This window comes from Oryctolagus cuniculus, chromosome 1 (assembly GCF_051225735.1).
Source record: "Oryctolagus cuniculus isolate XC-2025 breed Fujian yellow rabbit chromosome 1, ASM5122573v1, whole genome shotgun sequence".
NCBI lineage: Eukaryota > Metazoa > Chordata > Mammalia > Lagomorpha > Leporidae > Oryctolagus > Oryctolagus cuniculus.
The window spans coordinates 39,879,317-39,897,403 of NC_142867.1; the positions used below are offsets into that span (position 1 = coordinate 39,879,317).

The 18,087-nt window shown below is 36.8% G+C and overlaps 1 protein-coding gene across 4 annotated transcripts in view; it reads right to left on the bottom strand.

Moving 5' to 3' along the window:
- ANO3 (anoctamin 3) overlaps positions 1–18,087 on the bottom strand; it is a 419,821-nt gene that overhangs the window by 120,941 nt on the left and 280,793 nt on the right. For all 4 annotated transcript variants that reach the window (XM_051825159.3, XM_070072327.2, XM_089310426.1 and 1 more), the window contains 3 exons: positions 6,903–7,034; positions 3,823–3,929; positions 1,611–1,666 (listed from right to left, as the gene is read on the bottom strand). In XM_051825159.3, the coding sequence (XP_051681119.3) occupies positions 1,611–1,666; positions 3,823–3,929; positions 6,903–7,034 (295 nt within the window). The remainder of the gene's footprint in view (positions 1–1,610; positions 1,667–3,822; positions 3,930–6,902; positions 7,035–18,087) is intronic.

Here is an 18,087-nt window from a genome sequence, read left to right on the forward strand (position 1 = left end):
GCAATCCCACTCCTGAGAATTTATCCAAATGAAATGAAATATGCATATGAAAAAGTTATCTATACCCCCTTTGCAACTCAAAATAGCTAAGATATGGAATAAACCCAGATGTCTACCAAATGATGTCTAGGAAAAGAAATTGTGTTATATATATTGTATGGAATACTACTCAGCTGTAAAAAAAATTAAAATTATGGCAAGCACTGTGGAAAAGCAGGTTAAGCTGCTATCTGCAGTGCAGGCATCCATATAGGCACTGGTTCAAGTCCTGGCTGCTCTCTGTCTGATCTAGCTACCTGCTATTACACCCGGGAAAGCATTGGAAGATAGCCCATGTTCTTGGGACCCTGCACTCATGTGGGAGACTCAGAAGAAGTTCCTAGCTCCTGGCTTCAGATTGGCGCAGTTCTGATCTTTGTGGACTTTTGTGTAGTGAACCAGTGGATGGAAGATTCTGTGTGTGTGTATGTGTGCACGTGCATGCATATGTGTGTGTGTGCATGTATCTCTCCCCCTCTCTCTTTCTCTGTAACTCTGCTTTCCAAATAAATGAATCTTTGTAAAAAAAATGAAATCCTGTCTTTTGCAATAAAATGGATGTAATTGGAAATCATCGATTCTCAAAATGTTATTTTCACTGATAAACATTACACTATCTGATACTCTCTTAGTTACCACAGGTCAGGGAAAACTAACTGTACTTGTTCATTTGGGAATGGCTTATTTCACCAAGTATGATGATTTCCAGAAAGAGACAAGAGCCTAGGGTGATTACTGAGTCCATAAACAAGAGTGTCATTTTGTTAAGTCAACAACAGGACTCACTGTGCATTTACTCCTCATGTAGGATCTCTGTCCTTAATGTGCTGTACATTGTGATTTAATACTATAACTAGTACTCAAACAGTATTTTTCACTTTGTGTTTCTATGTGGGTGCAAACTGTTGAAACCTTTACTTAATATATGCTAAACTGATCTTCTGTATATAAAGAGAATCGAAAATGAATCTTAATGTGAATGGAAGGGGAGAGGGAGTGGGCAGGGGGAGGGTTGCTGGTGCGGGGGAAGTTATGGGGGGGAAGCCATTGTAATCCATAAGCTGTACTTTGGAAATTTATATTCATTAAATAAAAGTTAAAAAAACTATTTCAAATTCCAAATGGATAAATAAAATGTGGTATATATGTATGTACATTAGAAATGCATTCAGACATAAAAATGGGTAAAATCTTATCTTTTGTGACATGGTTAGAACTGATTCATATGTAAAATGAAATAGTCCATGAAGTGACAGACAACTATTGCATGATCTCATTCATATGTTCAGTCCAAAAAAGTTGATCTCATATTAGTAGAGTATAATGGTAGCTACCAGAAGCTTGGCAGTGTAGGGAAGAGTAATGGGGAAAGATTGGTTAATGGGTACTAAGTTATACTACAGCTAATGTCGATGTACTATATATCTTCCTTTAAAACACTAAATGAAAAAAAAATGTGGATGTTTTAACCATTTATTTGAGGAAATAATATGGGAACATTACGAAGTACTCAATAAATATACACAATTTTTATGTTTCAGTTAAAATTACACTAAATTTAAAAAAAGTACCTCATGTGGAGGAAACGCTGCTATATATGAACCATTGGTTATAAGTTTTTGAATACCTAGAAGGAGAATAAAAGAACAATTATTTAACCAATTTAAATGAATATTTCCCCCTGAAGCAACATACATACACCTAGGAAAAGAATTAACTGATAATTTTAAAATAACAAATTCTATTGACTTCCACAGCCACATCACCAATGAGGACAGTGTGACTGTCAAATAAACTGCCACGAAATCTAGTTGTAATTCTGTCTTACATAACTAAAGAGAGATTTGCAACTCACCAACATGTGCTTTCACATAGCCATGTCGTGAAATATGGGGCATGTTAACATCCATTTATTTGAGATCACATACTAAGGGACCACATTTTCCCTCAAAACAACAAAGTTTGGGTAAGGAGAAGGTGTATTATACACCCTAAAACTATAGCTCAAAAGAATACTGGTATTTAGAAGTCACTAATTGTTCACTACTAAACCAAGGCTTGAATACTAGAGTGAGACACTTGCTAACAATCCTGTCAGTGAGGGGGCAGAGTAATAGGCACTCTCACATAGTCATGGGGAACTTTTCTGATTAATAATTTTTGTTGCAACAGTATCCACAATATTAAAATCATAAACACATAAAGCACATCCAAAATTGGGAAATCATTTAATTAATCTGGTACATCCAATTATACTAGGTGCTTGATTGGTAAATGATTGTGATTTGATGAATGCTTATTATTGAATTCATGCAGTTATTTACAAAAGTACTTAATTCATCGAAATTGCAATCCTGCAGTGTTTGTAGTTTTCTGTCGTTTAAGAAAAATTCCCATTACCAGTGTATTCTCAAACCCTAATACATTTAGTACAAATTTGAAATGGTTAAAATTGCAGTTAGAAATAATTTTTATTTTGGCCATTCCATGCCTAATTTACTTTCTACAAACTACAAGATATCTTTATAATTTAAAATATCATTTATTTTTAAAGGCTATATAAGCATATGATGCTATTACTTAGACACTTTTCAGTTCATATTTTGGATTTTTCTATTGTGTAGAAAATTTCTGAGTCTATTAAATTTTTTGGATAAGGTTTTGGTTTTAAGCCAATTGTTTTAATGGCAAATATCTATATGATTTATTAAGAAAAAAGAGGACTAGAGTTCAAAGGTTCTTCTTTAAGCTTAAAACATAGTTCAATTTACTTATGTTGTATTCCATTTTGATACAAACCTAAAGAGATTGGTACAAATTTCCATGGGCTGAAATTTATTATTTTCAGTGATTTAGGACATGAGTTACATTTGATCTCTTTAATGCTGTATTTTTAACCCTTACAATTTAAAGGCTAGCTTATTTTTTACTTGTTGTTTTTTGCTCAATTCTATGTGAACTTTCAAATTTTATTTATTTCTAGGTGAACCATTCTCAATTTTCTTTTGCATTATACATGTTGCAGCACATTGCTAGGCATTTTTAAGACACAAAAATTTCTACAATTAAAATTAGTTGTTATTTTACCTTCCAGAAATAACCTCTGAAGAGTTTCCTACATATGTTTCTAAGTATGTTTTTATTTTTATGTTTGTATATTTATGAAATAGAATTATATTGGACTTAAAGTTTTGTAATCTGCTTTTGTTCTACATAGTAATGCATTGTGAATATCATTTGCACTAAATAAATAATTAGTAACTAATTCTTAATCATGAGTAAAGGATGTATATCATGCATTTTGTGTATGTGCTGCTGAAGCGAGCACATATCATGCATTTTGTATAATCAATATAAGAATGAATGTCATACAAATCGAAATTGACCCCTTATATGGATGCAACTTGGCTCATCTTTCAGCCCTCAGTGATGGATATTTTTGATATTTCCAGTTTTATTCTATTACAAAGCTGTGAACAACTAAATTCTATATGCATTGTCACGAAAAACTACTCCTTTTTGATAAATGTCAAAATATACAATTTCTGTCCTTACGTGTTTTCATATTTCACAATAGATAAATATGGCCAAATGTCCTCAAAAAACTCTGTTTCATTGAAGTCCTCAAAGCAAAAAGTTTATAGAGATTGTGTGCAATGGGTTATCCACTCTCATGTAAGGAATGGAGGCAAAGCTTCAGTTGTTATAAAAAAGAAAAATATTAATTCAGAGTATAACTAATGCACATTCTACTTTCTTTCGGTTTTTAACTAATGTTCTTACCCACTTTTGATATCCCATTTTCATATTTGGTGCGCTCCAGCATGTGATAGACTATCCTGCTTCGAGTAGCATTGCTGAAGAAGGTGTCCTTATTGTTTATTATGAAGCTGTTAAAATAAGGGGACTAGTTTTAATATTCAAAGCACAGCACACACTCTAGTAACAGTTACAAGTTCTTAGGTAATCATCCATCTGTTTGCTCCATTAAAGCTGATGCATTAGAAATATAGTAAGTCCAAAGGGAAATCATTTTTCAAAAATCAATTGACAGAGAAAAAGAAATGCACTCATAAATAATACAAAGAATTATCAAATATTCATCTTAATATCTTCTTTCAGCTTATAAGAGAGTCTAAGTGTCTTCGTATTTCTTTAGCATGGAACAAGAGAGCATGTACCATCCATTGGCTCCTATAAATTTTGTACGACTTTAAGCAATGCAGTTCCAAATAGAGTGCATTAAAATTTGATGTCTTTCCCCATGCCACCCATTCCAATTTAGTTTATCTTGCTTTCATAACTTTAGAAATGAGCAACAGTCCTCCCTTCCCCTCGACTCTCTGTAGAGTTTCCACGTGGGCAGCACAGAAAGGGCTGTGTGAGAGCTGATGATATCAAGAGCCAAAGGGTTATTCCAAGAAGAAAGGAAAGCAAGTGCTACTTTAGCATTCACTTTATAATATAGTGGGAACCACTATAAAATGGGATATTCTGTCCTCATTCCATTTCTGACATTTTCTTTTTTCCAGTTTTCTTATCTCTGCTATAAAAAAATCACCACTGTGTCAGGTGGCTGGTCCTGAAGTGTTAGGATTATATAATCCTAGCATTCAAGCAGTTGTCACGCTAAGTAACTTTGCTAACTGGCCTGCTTCTCTCCAGTTGTGGCGCTGGCCTTCTTATTCTAGGTCTTACTTTCTCTTGCCTAGAGAGTAAGAGTGTCATCCTAGCTTGCTAGCAAATATTCCATATCACTTTTAAAGCGCAACTTTGATGCTTGGAGCACTCCTCTGCTTTAGGTGTGTCAGCAGCTCTCTGTTATGAGCAGTGAATTCCTTATTTTCCTCTGAGGCTCTCTATCCCTGCATTTCAACCTACCTGCCCCTCAGTCTCATTTCTCATGGCACAGCCTTCTTGCATTCTGATCATCTGTCAGTTGGTAATTTACCATCACTTTAGAAACCCCTTGTTTCTTTCTTTCTGAATTTTGCTCTGTGTGTAACATATCTAATACCTGTTCCTCCTCTCCCCATCTCTTTCCATATTTCACCTGCTGCAGACCCCTAGCTCTTTCAACAAGCTGCTTCGGCTCCCCTCTTCTGGATGTGTCATCACCTGTCTTACATAATGTACCTTTTGTTTGTGTCTTTCCTAACACGTTGATTTTATTCTGCTCTGTTTTATGCTAATTTGTGCATCTGCCCATTTTATTTGATTCTACATGCCTCTGGTATTCCTGTGTGCTTTTGTCTCTGTATTTGGATGCAGGGTTCTTTTAATCATTGGTGTCCGAAGGAATATGCACTTGCCTCTTTTACCATTAGATTAATTCAGCATTCCCTAAACAGATAAGTTTCTTGAGCTACATTATGGAGGGATGAAGCAGATGATACATGAGCAAATAACAAAATTAATTAAGAAAAATGAAATATCATAATGGTATAGAGAATCACTGGGCAAGGTGACAATAGGTAGCATTTTCAGAAAGAATCTCTTCAAGATGCTGGTATTTGAGTGGGAACTGAATAAGATGTCATGCAAAGAAATGGGGGCAAAGTAGCTCTGGCAAAAAGACATCAGGAACAAAGCCTTAGTTCAGACTTCTCTTGGATGTTAATGGACCTAATCAAGGCTTGTATTTACATAAAGGGCTGGGTGGGAGAATGTGGATAATGAGCTGAGAGTTAGGAAGGGACCACAGCATTTATGTTACACAGAGGATGATAGCAAATTTGAAATCTATTGTAAGTACAACTGGGGGATATTTAGGTGAGAAGAGTAGCTGGGCAAGGCAAATGAATGATCAGATATTTTTCAAAGATCCATCTATTTATTGTGTTAAAAAATGAAGAGCAGAATGTTTTTTATTTGATGCACCACAGATCCTTGAATGAAGGTCCTGAAAAGGTGCAGCAGAAACCCAAAGAAACTGCCAGGAAACGGACCTCTCTCTAAACCAAGCAATCATTTGCGTTTCCACATTTCCCGCTTCTCCACAGCTGGCGTTGGCTAGATTCACATCTGAGAATAAGTAAAAGATTAAACAAAAGACTTGGAAGAAGAGAGTTTCCCATTAATTTCTGGATGTGTTACATTTAATAGCCAGAATTTTGTTTTATAGTTTTGTTCAGTTTCCCAGAACACAGGTTATTCCAGAGTGGTGTGGTGGGTCATATAGCTATAGCCTAAAGTAACTACTGTCCCTTTCTATCTTTACCCTTGTGTTGTTTAATTTACATTTTATTTGACCCATCAGACTGGGAGTACCTTGAAGGCAGAAACTGTGTCAGAATCCCCTTTTTTTTCTTCAATCTTTCTCCTATAGAAAGTCCATGAATATTCTTTGAATAAATATATGATTAAATAAATGTATGTAGGTAGGTACAGATAAAGAGCCACTCAACAAATCACTAAAAAATTCTCCTCTACTTTAATTTAAAAAGTTAAATTAAAATGGATAGCTTAACTAATAAGCTACTTAAAGTTAATTATAATAATTTATTAATTAGAGAATATTATTAAAAAATGCTACTTAATAGTGATTCTATTATCACTGTTATTATTATTTTAACTGACTTACTACCATACTAATTATTTCAAAATAATTAAGAGCTATACTACTAGCCTATGGCTTTACAATTAATTGCTTGTTACTTGAATGCCTCTAAATCATAAAGTTTTAAAAGAATTAATAAGGATCCTTAGTGTTGTTCATCAGTGAGGTGTGTATTTTAATACAAAGATACATCATTTGGCTTAACAGTTATTTTTATTAATAGATATGTTTTTATTCTATAAACAAGCCCAGGGTAATATAAAGTACAAAGTCAAGTGATAAGAAAAAAGAGACTTGAACTCACTGGTGAATTCGTGCCCGGCTGAAGGGACCAGTATAGCAGTCCGATCCCTCTAATTCTGGGAAAGCTGACTTGTCGAGAACCATGGGGTTACGAGACATCCAGTTTTTGACTCTTTTAAAATAATTTTGCATTCTGGAACAAAGTCAAATTTTAGAACTGGATTAGATTGTATTCCAGAGCTATGTCTACCTTTCACTACAGTTTCCTTAAGTACTACAGGGAACAGAGGCGCCAACCCTCTCTGTCCCCATACATACACACACACACACACACACACACACACACACACACATACATATAGATTCCTTCTGTTGCCACACAAATAAATAAACTACAAAGAAGTCAAATCATGTATTTGTTCAAACCACTTCAAGGCAATTATGTTACTCTCATGGAATAAAATCTTGTGGAAAATTTTGCAGTTCATCATGTATGATTATGGTAGTAGGAAAAAGAAGAAAAAACAGCATGACATTTATTAAAGTTCTGTGTGCATATATATATGTATGTGTAAGAGATAGATAGATGGTAGATGATAGATAGATAGATAGATAGATAGAGATAGAACTCCATGATTCTGAAAAAAGGAGCAACATGGCTCCACAACAGTGGAGACTGAAAAGAAATAAAGGGCTTAGCCACACTTGTTCTGCTGAGATGACAGTCACGTCTAGTGGGAACAGCAAGGTTGTGGGAACTAAGCAAAGCTGGGTTAACAGAGATCTCCGTCATATTAACTTTGTGAACTTGTACAGGTTATTTTTTTTTCTTTTCTGCATTTTCTCCTAACAAAATAAAAATCATATGGGCCTTTCTAGAGAGCTGAAAATTGGTGCTTTACTTTAAATATAGTAATAAACAATAAAGAAAGAGGTGTAAAAAAATCTTTGCAATACTTTTAAGACTTTGATGGGCATCTGAATCATTTGACTATCTTGTTAAAATGCGGATGCTGTTCACTTGGCCTGGGCTGGGCCTGAGAGTCTGCATTTCTAAGTAGCTGCTAGAGGATGCTCATGCTACCATCTACAGAGTATATTTTGAGTAATGGGTTTAACATAAACCCAAGGCTTAAATGAGCAGGACACTGTTTTATGAAATCAGACTTCAAGATTCTTTGGCCCTGGTTTCGGATTACATTCGTAACCTAGTTTTATTGCATTAGAATTATTTTCATTTTGCTAAGAAAAATAAAACAAAAGAGAGATTGACTTCAGTTATTAATTCTGAAAACCTAAATTCTAAGTTACTCTAGTGAGAGCTGCCTTTATTTTCAACAAACTGTCCACTATATACTGACAGTTTTTGAGTATCTTGGGTAACTTTTGGCTGCTCTTGCCAAAGAAGGAAGAGAAGAAGAAAATATTTTCCTAGACAGGTGCAACACATCTCAATTGTTGCCTGGCCATCTCTGAGGTTCAGAAAATAGTTTAGGACAACAATGGGCAGGTACTAAATCTTATTTCTGAGAAATTATTTTGTTTCTATTATGGCAAAATTACTATGTGTGATTTGAAGTTAACATTAAATTCTGATTGAAACTTTGGCATGGGAAAACCTGGATCTTTCCTTTGAGAAGGAAGATTATCATTTAGATTCCAAGTCATTTTTTGTTTTTGTTTTTGGAAGGACAAAACATATCTGTCTAGCTGAAAATAATAAACAAGCAACATCAGAAGTGTCCATTTTGCTTTCTTTTAGTATAGAAATGTCCTTAAAATCACAAAATATCACAATATTCCAAAGGTCAGTTTAGAGATATATAGAAAACACTGGACAGATCACATATTATTATTTTTGCCTTTTAACAATTAACATTTGAAAAAACCAATATGGTAAGGGTGAAAGGTAAGTGTGTTGTGCTGAATTTGTCAGACACTGAAACTGAGCAGACCATTTCAGATTTTTGTGCTTTGGAGTCCTCATTTCCTGAAAGAGGAAGTAATTTTATCCGTCTGCTTCACTAAGTGGCTAGGAGGATCAAACTGAAGGAGGTACTGTGACTGCACTTCACAAACGCTAACAGATTACTGCATCCACGGCCCCATTATCTGTGACAAAATAGCAAGCCAGAACCTAATGTGAATTTTGGAAAAATTTTAAAGAAATGAAATAAAAGTTCTTCCAAACCCTCACTTATGTTAATGTTATGTGGAAGTTAGAAATTAGCCCATGTGCGTGTGTGCGTGTGGGTGAGCGTGTGTGTGCGTGTGTGTGCGTGTGTGTGTGTGTGTGTGTTTTTTTGTGAGAAGCCTAAGGAAAAATCCTGAAGAAAGGAGAGGAATGCAGCAGCCCTTAGGCACCTCAGAAGTACAACTTGGAAGCCACCCAGTATTTTACACTACAAAGTCCTGCCCAAACCTGATAATTTTTCAAGTGGTTCCAGTCTTCTCTCAGGAAAGCACCCTAGGGGGAACCTCTCTGCCCAACACCAAGTGCACTACCCAGTCTGTTAACACTGGGAAATGAAATCTTAGAAGCAATTTTATCTATTTCACACCCAGCAATCATTTCTTCTTGGAGAAGAGGGAGAAAGCAGGAGAAATGCTGGGAAGAACTAGACCCTGTTACCTTAGAAGCCCCAGCCTGAATACAGACTCTGTTGTCACCTCTCAGCTCTTTCCTGAGCTGCTCCCCTGGCCTGTCAGTTGTATTACATGAAGCTATAGAACGTTACTTTCTGAATGGTTGGGCCCTGTCTCTCAGATTCTGTCTGGACAGGTACCTATCCAATCTGAGAGATTTCCTATTCCTATTAAACCTTGCTACCTTGCTTCCTTGCTTATCACTCCTCTCTGTCTCATGTTTGAATTCTTTCTTGATAAGAAGACAAGAACCTATTCCACTCTTCTCTGCTAACATATTTGGCAAGCCAGTCACAGGATAAATGCAGATTTCAGGCACACTTGAAACAACACAGCTGTCCAATTCCTGCAGCAAATCCTGTTAGGAATATTTCATGGATACTGAAGCTTGCCCACGTTTTCCTTTAAACTAGCCACCTTGGTCTTTCCCTGTTCTGTCTCTCTTTCCACTAAAGTTACTTTTGCTGTACCCTTCCATGCGCTGTCAATAATATACAGCAAGAGCACTTTGAATGCTCTCTCTTGGTCTTTCTCCCTTCCTCCCTCCCTCTCTTTTTTCTCCTTCTGTCTCTGTCTCCTGCTTGTTCACTACCCATCTCCAGGAAGGGAGGGAGGGAGGTGCCACTGTCCAGACATATTTCCCCACCTAAACCAGAGAGAGGCCTAAATCCATTAACCCTTTCCAATGTGATAGACTTTCTCTACTTTCTCTGCATTTTATAGTAACTTTTTCCTTCAGCTCTTGACTATAATAGTATATGATTCTCTGCCTCTATGTTTCATGATGTATTTCACTGTTCTAAGTAATGGGTCTATATGTTGAATCAAAGTTTTCTGTGCTGTTGTAAGTGACTTAGGTAAAAAGATTTCACGAGTCTTTGGGGAGGTATTTTGCACTTTTCTGTTGCCACTTTTGAGTCTTGGTTGATTGGGGAAACTGAGTCTGAAAGGAGTTAGTATTTTCTGCCTACTTTTGGTGATTGAATGATTCTCATAACTTTGATTAGATCTGGTCCACAGGTTTGGTTAAAGTTCTCAGGTTAGTTCTCTCCCAATGGTCTAAGATTTTATTTTGATTGTTGCTTGAGTTCATTTAAATTATGTAAAGTGCATTGTAAGGTTATGAACTGATGCCAAATTTATGTTGTGCTTATATCACCATTTTCTTGCTAGAGTTGCTTTATTAAAAAATTGGAATAAATTCTGTATATGCAAGCCAATACAAAGTGAGCCAATACAGATAAGTTCAGAAAAAATGTTAGTCCAAATGTCTGTTGGTTCACATGGCTTATCTGGACCTTTGATTTTCTGGTTAGGAGCTGTAATCTCTTTTCTGGTTCTGACTCTTAAATTCTTCCAGGATAAGAAATGATTTCATGTGTTAACTTTAATATTTAAGGTTTTTATTTCCCATTTTTGTGAACAAAGAGACACAGTTTTTGTGTTCTGTTGATCTGTTGTATTCTTTACTTTCTCTTAAGTTCTGATTGTTGGAAAACATTGAGTCTCAAAAAATTAAAAAATGAAAGTTGATTTTAAATATGTACTTATTTTTAAATATCTGGTCACTTTATAATTATGATTAAATCTGGTTTTCAACTAGTAAAATCACCCTAAGTGGGTGGATATTATCTTATGTTGTTAAGAAATCCCATTTTGACCAGATTCTTTAAGTTCTCCAGGAATCTTTAACAATTTTTCTGAAAATCAAGGTTCCAAATTCTTTGAACTTCAATATCTGCATTTTGGCCCCTGGAAATGTCAAAGGATACATCTCTCATCCTGCAAAGATAATGACAAATTAGGCTGCTTGGATTGTATTAAAAGTGCTGCCAAGATGTGAAATGATGCTAAACTTAAGTTGTGAGCATATTTTTTTCATGCTGTAGCAGTCTCTGGCTTGTAGGTCAGATTCTTTATAGGGGGACTGATAAAGGCTCAAAAATAACAATAAATAGCCAGGTATTGCCAGGTCAAAATGTGGATCAAAAAGAGATCCAGCCAAAAGGGAGAGGGGGTTCCAAAAGATACTTAGAGATGATTGAAGACAGTTATGTAGCTGATACTAGATAGCTCATTCCAGGAACACAAGAATTTTTAATATTCACAGGCTACATGATGAAAATCAAGAAGCCCAGATAAGTTCAAAAATTCAATTTTGAGTTATATAGTAAACTCTAGTATAAATTTGTTTGTTATCTGTAATATCAGTTAAACCCAGCAACCAAGACGCCTAACCCACCAGCCACACAGTGAAAATCCAGAAGCCTAAGGATGGCAAAGACATGTGTTACAATGGAGGAGAGCCACATGTGCCACAACTTCTCCTCTAAGTCAGGCTAAGCACTGGTGAAGTCCAAAACCACAGGAAATGTGGCTACATGGTAAGTACCACTTACAGCTGAAAGCCTGAAGGCAAGTTAAGCAAACAAGGAGGATTGACTTGTTACCTCATTTCTCCTCTATTCTCTTCTGGATGGGAGATTGGCTATGTCACAGGATTCTCCACGAGACTTATAAAAGGGATGACTAACCTATGTCTGTAATAATACCTAGCCATAATATAGAGGACCAAATAAAATAGCCAGAAAATGAGAACTTAAACTATATGATTTTACAACTAGATTTGTTTTGTCATGTGCACAGTAAGTGGGCAAAACTGCCCCTTAAAAACCAAAATAACAGGAAGTTTTCCTGATGATCTAAAAAGTTATAGAGAGTTGCTTAAGGTGATCATCACATTTGCTCTTACTTAGAAGGGCACTTGCAGGCACTGTCCTATCTCACAGGGGAAAACTGTCAGAACATGCCCATAACCATAGATGTCTAGCTCAGGCCAACTTGATATTAAAAGAAAACTTCAAAAATCAGGGATTTATCTAAGCACCCTCTTGGCTGATATGCTAAAATCTGCTTCTAAAGTCCACTTTATCAGAGACCAAGAGGAAGAGGAGAAAGCTAGGCAGCAGGAGCACTATAAGGATAGGTAATGGAAATTCAATAATTGCTTTGTGTGGTGATCTGCCATCGAAGAGATCCAACAAGTCCACTCCACCTTCATATGGCACTTGTTTTCAAAGTGAAAGCCAGGGCACTCAGCAAACAGCTGTGAGAGAGAAGCCGGCTTCCTGAGAGCCCAGTCAGCTCTGCCATGAGTTTGGTCTTTGGAAATGGAACTGCCCTGGGGTCAGAACCACAGACCCTGTTGGCCCTCACCTGAAAAAGCTCTTCAATCCATCCAGCTATCAAAGTAACCATCACTATTGAGGGGACAGCATAGGTCAATGACCTTGTAGGTAGGATCATAAATTTCATTTTAGAGACACCATGTATTCTCCTGCATTAACCTCCTATTCAGGCCAGCTGTCCTCCCAGCACAACCGTTAATGGGAGTCAGTGGGACACTTTTACTCACATTCTATCTGTAGAGGTGCCCCTCTTTCTGATAGTTGCCCTACCCCATTAAACTTTGCTACCTTGCTTAACACTTCTGTCTCACCTCTGAATTCTTTCTTCCCTGAAGACAAGAAACTATTCCACTCAGCACCACTAATATTAACTTTCCTTAAGAAGATTCACAGCTCCCTTATAATGTTTCTCCCAGTACCCCATGTAAAGAGGTAGATAGATATGTGCCTCACATTTTTCTGGCCAGACTTTAAAGCCTACACAATTATTTTTAAGCTTAAATCTACCCCTCCCCCACACCTCCACATCGGTCAGTTATTTGCCTTTAAATAGGGTAGCAAAGGGTGTATAAAGTAACAACTAACGTGGATAGTATTGCACACGGTTTCAGAGTCCATCTGTACCTATCTGTGCAGGTGCTTGAGGAGGATTTAAAGGAAGTCTATATTGATGGGGGTGTAAAAATAATCCAGTGTATAGATGATTTATTAGTCTGTTTTCCAGCTGGAGGCTGGTCTTGGGTGTTAACTAACACCTTTAACTTCATAACAGAATGCATCATACAGGTGTCAGGGTAAATCACAGCCAGCCCACCACAAAGTTATTTATTCAGGGTTTGTCCTCACTGCTGTGGAGAGAAGACCATTCCCATGGAAGATACAGGCCATACTGCAAATTCCTGCCCTGAAACCTTAAGGCAGCTAGAGCATTTCTCTAACAGGAATGGATTCCTAGGCAGAGGGAAATAGCGAAGTTCCTAAATCAGGCACTCGAGAGCAGGCCAAAATGAGGACCTCTCTTTTGGGAAAAAGAATAGAACACAGCCTTCATCAGGTAAAAGCTGTCATGATTAGCGGCCCTGTTCCAGCTTTGCTACACGCAGTCCTTCAAAACAGGCATGCAACTACTGCCCAATGGAGTTTCTATGCCATGCTCCAAATATTTTTATGGGCCAAACTGGACAGGTACAAAACCTTGCTCATCATTTCTTGGGTAAGGCCACACAATTCCAGGACCAGGCTAACCAGCTTTGGAACTTTTGGCCAAGCATTTGGTCATAGAATCTTGGCTATTGTCTGTCCTTGGCCCTATAACTACCTTATGCTTACTGCTTCTCTTTGAACCATGTGGGTTTTTTGTTGTTAAGAATTATTGATTTGAAAGGGAGAGAGAGAGAGAGAGAGAGAGAGAGAGAGAGAGAGAGAGAGAGAATCTTCCATCTGCTGGTTTACTCCCCCAAATGGCCAGAGCTGGACTGATCTGAAACCAGGAGCCAATAGGTTCTTATGGGTCTCCCATGTGGCCAAAGGAGCCCAAGTACTTGGGCCATCTTCTGCTATTTTCCCAGATCATTAGCAGGGAGCTAGATCAGAAGTGGAGCAGCCGGCCAGCGCCACGGCTCAATAGGCTAATCCTCCACCTTGTGGCGCAGGCACCCTGGGTTCTAGTCCTGGTCGGGGCACCGGATTCTGTCCCGTTTGCCCCTCTTCCAGTCCAGCTCTCTGCTCTCGCCCGGGAGTGCACTGGAGGATGGCCCAAGTCCTTGAGCCCTGCACCCCATGGGAGACCAGGAGAAGCACCTGGCTCCTGGCTTCAGATCAGCGCGGTGCACTGGCTGCAGCGTGCTGGCTGCAGCGGCCATTGGAGGGTGAACCAACGGTAAAGGAAGACCTTTCTCTCTGTCTCTCCCTCTCTCACTGTCCACTCTGCCTGTCAAAATAAAAAAAAAAATAATAAGAAAAAAGAAGTGGAGCAGCCAAGACTCAAACTGGCACTCATATGCGATGCCGTCATCACAGATGGTGACTTTATCTACTATACCACAGTGCTGACCCTTAGACCATGTGTTTTAATGCTCTTGTCTGCTTTATCTCTAACAGAATAAAAGATATACTGGTCCAGATGGTTGAGAGGCAGGGTTCCCAACCTATCCTGTTGGATGATGTGACCAGCCTTCTGTATTGTGCGGAACAGTCTTTTCCAGGCCTCCCTCAAACGCCATAGGACGTATAACAAGAATACACATAAAAAGCTCTACATCCATAAGTCAGCTGGAAAAATATACAGAAATGGAGAGCTGCACACAATAGTATGGGTAATTTCTCTTGAGGGGGGGATGTTAAGTAGCCTTCTCCCAAGGAAAGCAGTGTAGAGGAATCCTCTTTGCCCAGAGTCAAGTGGGTAACCCAGTCTGATGTCACTGGATATAAGACCTTGGAGAGAATTTTACTTGTTTCACATCCAGCAAACCCTTTGTCAAGGAGAAGGGTGGAGGGGAGAAGAAATAGCATAACTGAGCCTTGTGTCCTTATAAGCCTCAGTCTGAATAAAAATGGTACTCTCAGCTCTTAGCTCTTCCCTCAGCAGCCTGCCTGGCCTTCCATGTGTATTCTCTCCATTAAGCTATTTATCCTTTCTTTTCCCCATCTGAATGGCTGGGGATGTTCATATTCTGCCTAGAGAAGTGCCCATCTGTTCTGATAGATGACCGCATTAAACCTTGCTACCTGGCTTACAACTCTTCTCTGTCTCACGTGTAAATTATTTTTTGCCTGAAGACAAGAACTTGTTCCTCTCTTCTCCATTAATGATGACAGAAATTAAGTGATATTATCAAGGTAGGCTTACACATATACTTCCTGTTTAAGGATACATGCAGTCTGATGGCAAGACATGATCAGGCCTGGATTTGAATACCCGGAGGTAACGATGCAATTTATTTATTTCTTTTAGCTTCACTTGATTTTCTCATATCTTACTGAAATGACATTTTCATAATTAAGTACATTGCTCATTGTTACAATACAAAGTACAGTACATGGTAAGCACTCAATAAATGTGTGTGATAAAAAATGAGGAATATTACCCCTACTAATTCTAATACAACTACCACTATCCTACCACCAATGTAATATAATACTCTATACTTCATCAAACCTTAATTGTATTAGGAGTCCTACAAACTTGCAAAGGAATCTTGCAAAAAATAAAATAAAAAAATTTTTGTGGTACAATGTGATCTAAGTTACTTTTAAGTTCCTTTGCTGCAATTCAGGAAAAGCTAAGAGAAATCTATGGAAACTGAAAATAAATCAGCATTAAAGGGTCAAAATAACTTGGCTAAAATACAAACTCTGTGAAACTATCTGTGAAAAATGGGTTGGGGGTTGTAGAGATGGGAAAGGAGTAATTTATTTTACCTGATTCGCAAAAGTTGCTACCTTCTTTTCTGCCTCCCTTGCAGGATCCTTTTGAATATTCTTTGATAACTGAACGTGAAAATACTTTGTAAAAAGAAGGTAAATTGCAGCAATAAAAACTACAGCCATTTCCTCTCAATCTGCCTGCAGAGATGATGATCTTCAAGAGCTGCATAATTTCCTTTACATAATTTATCCTATTATTGCTTACGGTTCAAAATCAACCACACACAAAGCATCTTTCCCGATCAAAAAGGAAAAGCACAACTAAAGTTCAATGGGCACATTTAATTTTAATTTCCTACTTTTCAAAACGTTTATAGATTTAGTTTCACAACATTGTAAGGATCATACAGCATACACACATCATACAAGACATTTAATAATGCCTTGCTTGATGGTGAAGTTTTTAAAATCAGGATCAATTTCCTTAGTTGAATAGCTTGAACTTAGGCAAGTAAAAGCAGTTTTTTTCAGTAACATGTTACATAGACTCATAAACTCTTTTTTTTTACTTTTTCCCTAGCCTTTCCACATGCATCAACAAAGTTAAGAAACAAAAGAATGATAAGTAAATTGTAGGCTATAGTAAGGCTCAAGATATTTTAATAATCATTTTGAATAACTGGTAAGTGTATTTTCATTTGGTGAACAGAAAACAATAATAAACATAAAAGATAAGACATGTTAGGACACACGATAAATGCTCATTTTTCTAGTTTCCTATTCTTATTAATCAATACATTAAAAAGCACATTTTTCTCTATTAAAATTTTTGTTTTAGGATTTGGTTCATACATATATATCGATTCTATGTACAAGTTCATTCTAAAACTAAATTGTGGTAGTTTATTTCCATATATAGACTCTGTTATAATTTTAATACACTGGATTTTATTCTTTTGCAAGTTCCTGAAATAAACTATTTAATAGAAACCCTGCAAATTGTGCATCAGCAAAATCTCACTAATTCTATAGTAGTGTGTGAAGCAAATACAAGAGACTTTACTAATCATCTAACATTAAACAGGCATATGCAGAGCAAATAAGAGAAACCTGCTGTTGTAAATTTATATGATAAATTTTTAAGATAAATTTATAATAGTCCAATGACATTTTATGCAAATATAACTGGAAATTTGCTACATGGTCAAATATCAACATGGGAAACAATGAGAGCTCATTCATGTGAACTTGCTAGGAAAATCTAACTTGGCTGAGGAACATTACTAATTTTTTAAAGGTCATTTTAGTATTAATGTCTTTAATACCTATTCTAATATCAAATTGTTTTTTATAATTTATTTTTCTTATCTTTCAAACATACAATACCTAAATTTTAAGTTAAAAAATTATGATTTTGAAGGTTCCAAATTATATTCAGCAATTTTATTTTATGAAGGAACTAGATTTATTTAATCCTTTCTTAAAGTGGTCTTTTATTCACAATATTTTTTTTTTGTTCTAGAATTTCTGCCATTCTGACTCACAGTAAGCTGTAAAATTATTCAGTGGAGCATATTTTACCACATTCACATGGTTTTTGCCTTTGTTCATTGATTATATAGCAATGAGGAAGAAAACAGCCAACTGTACTAAGCTTTTAGATTGGGCATTCAGTAAATGGAAGATCATTTCCTTCCATTAAACAGTGCCAAGCTTTTCAGGTGGGAGAGTTCCTTATGTCTCGGGATTGTGGTTGGCTTAATCCCTTTTCCATGGTTACTTTTACTATCATAGATTAAAAAAAAAAAAACACGGATGTTTTGAAATGTTCTTGAAAATAAACTCATTTTCAATATCAGGATGACAGAGATGGGTCATTCTAGTATTTGATGGCAGAATAAGAGTGGGTCTCCAATTCAGAAGATGCTACATGACCTAGGTAAATCACTTCATCCTCTCAGAGTTAGTCTACATCACTTCTGTCAAGTCAGAGATGAGTTGACTCAGCAAGTCTTTGCTGGATCTATTGTTCTATTACTCTAATGG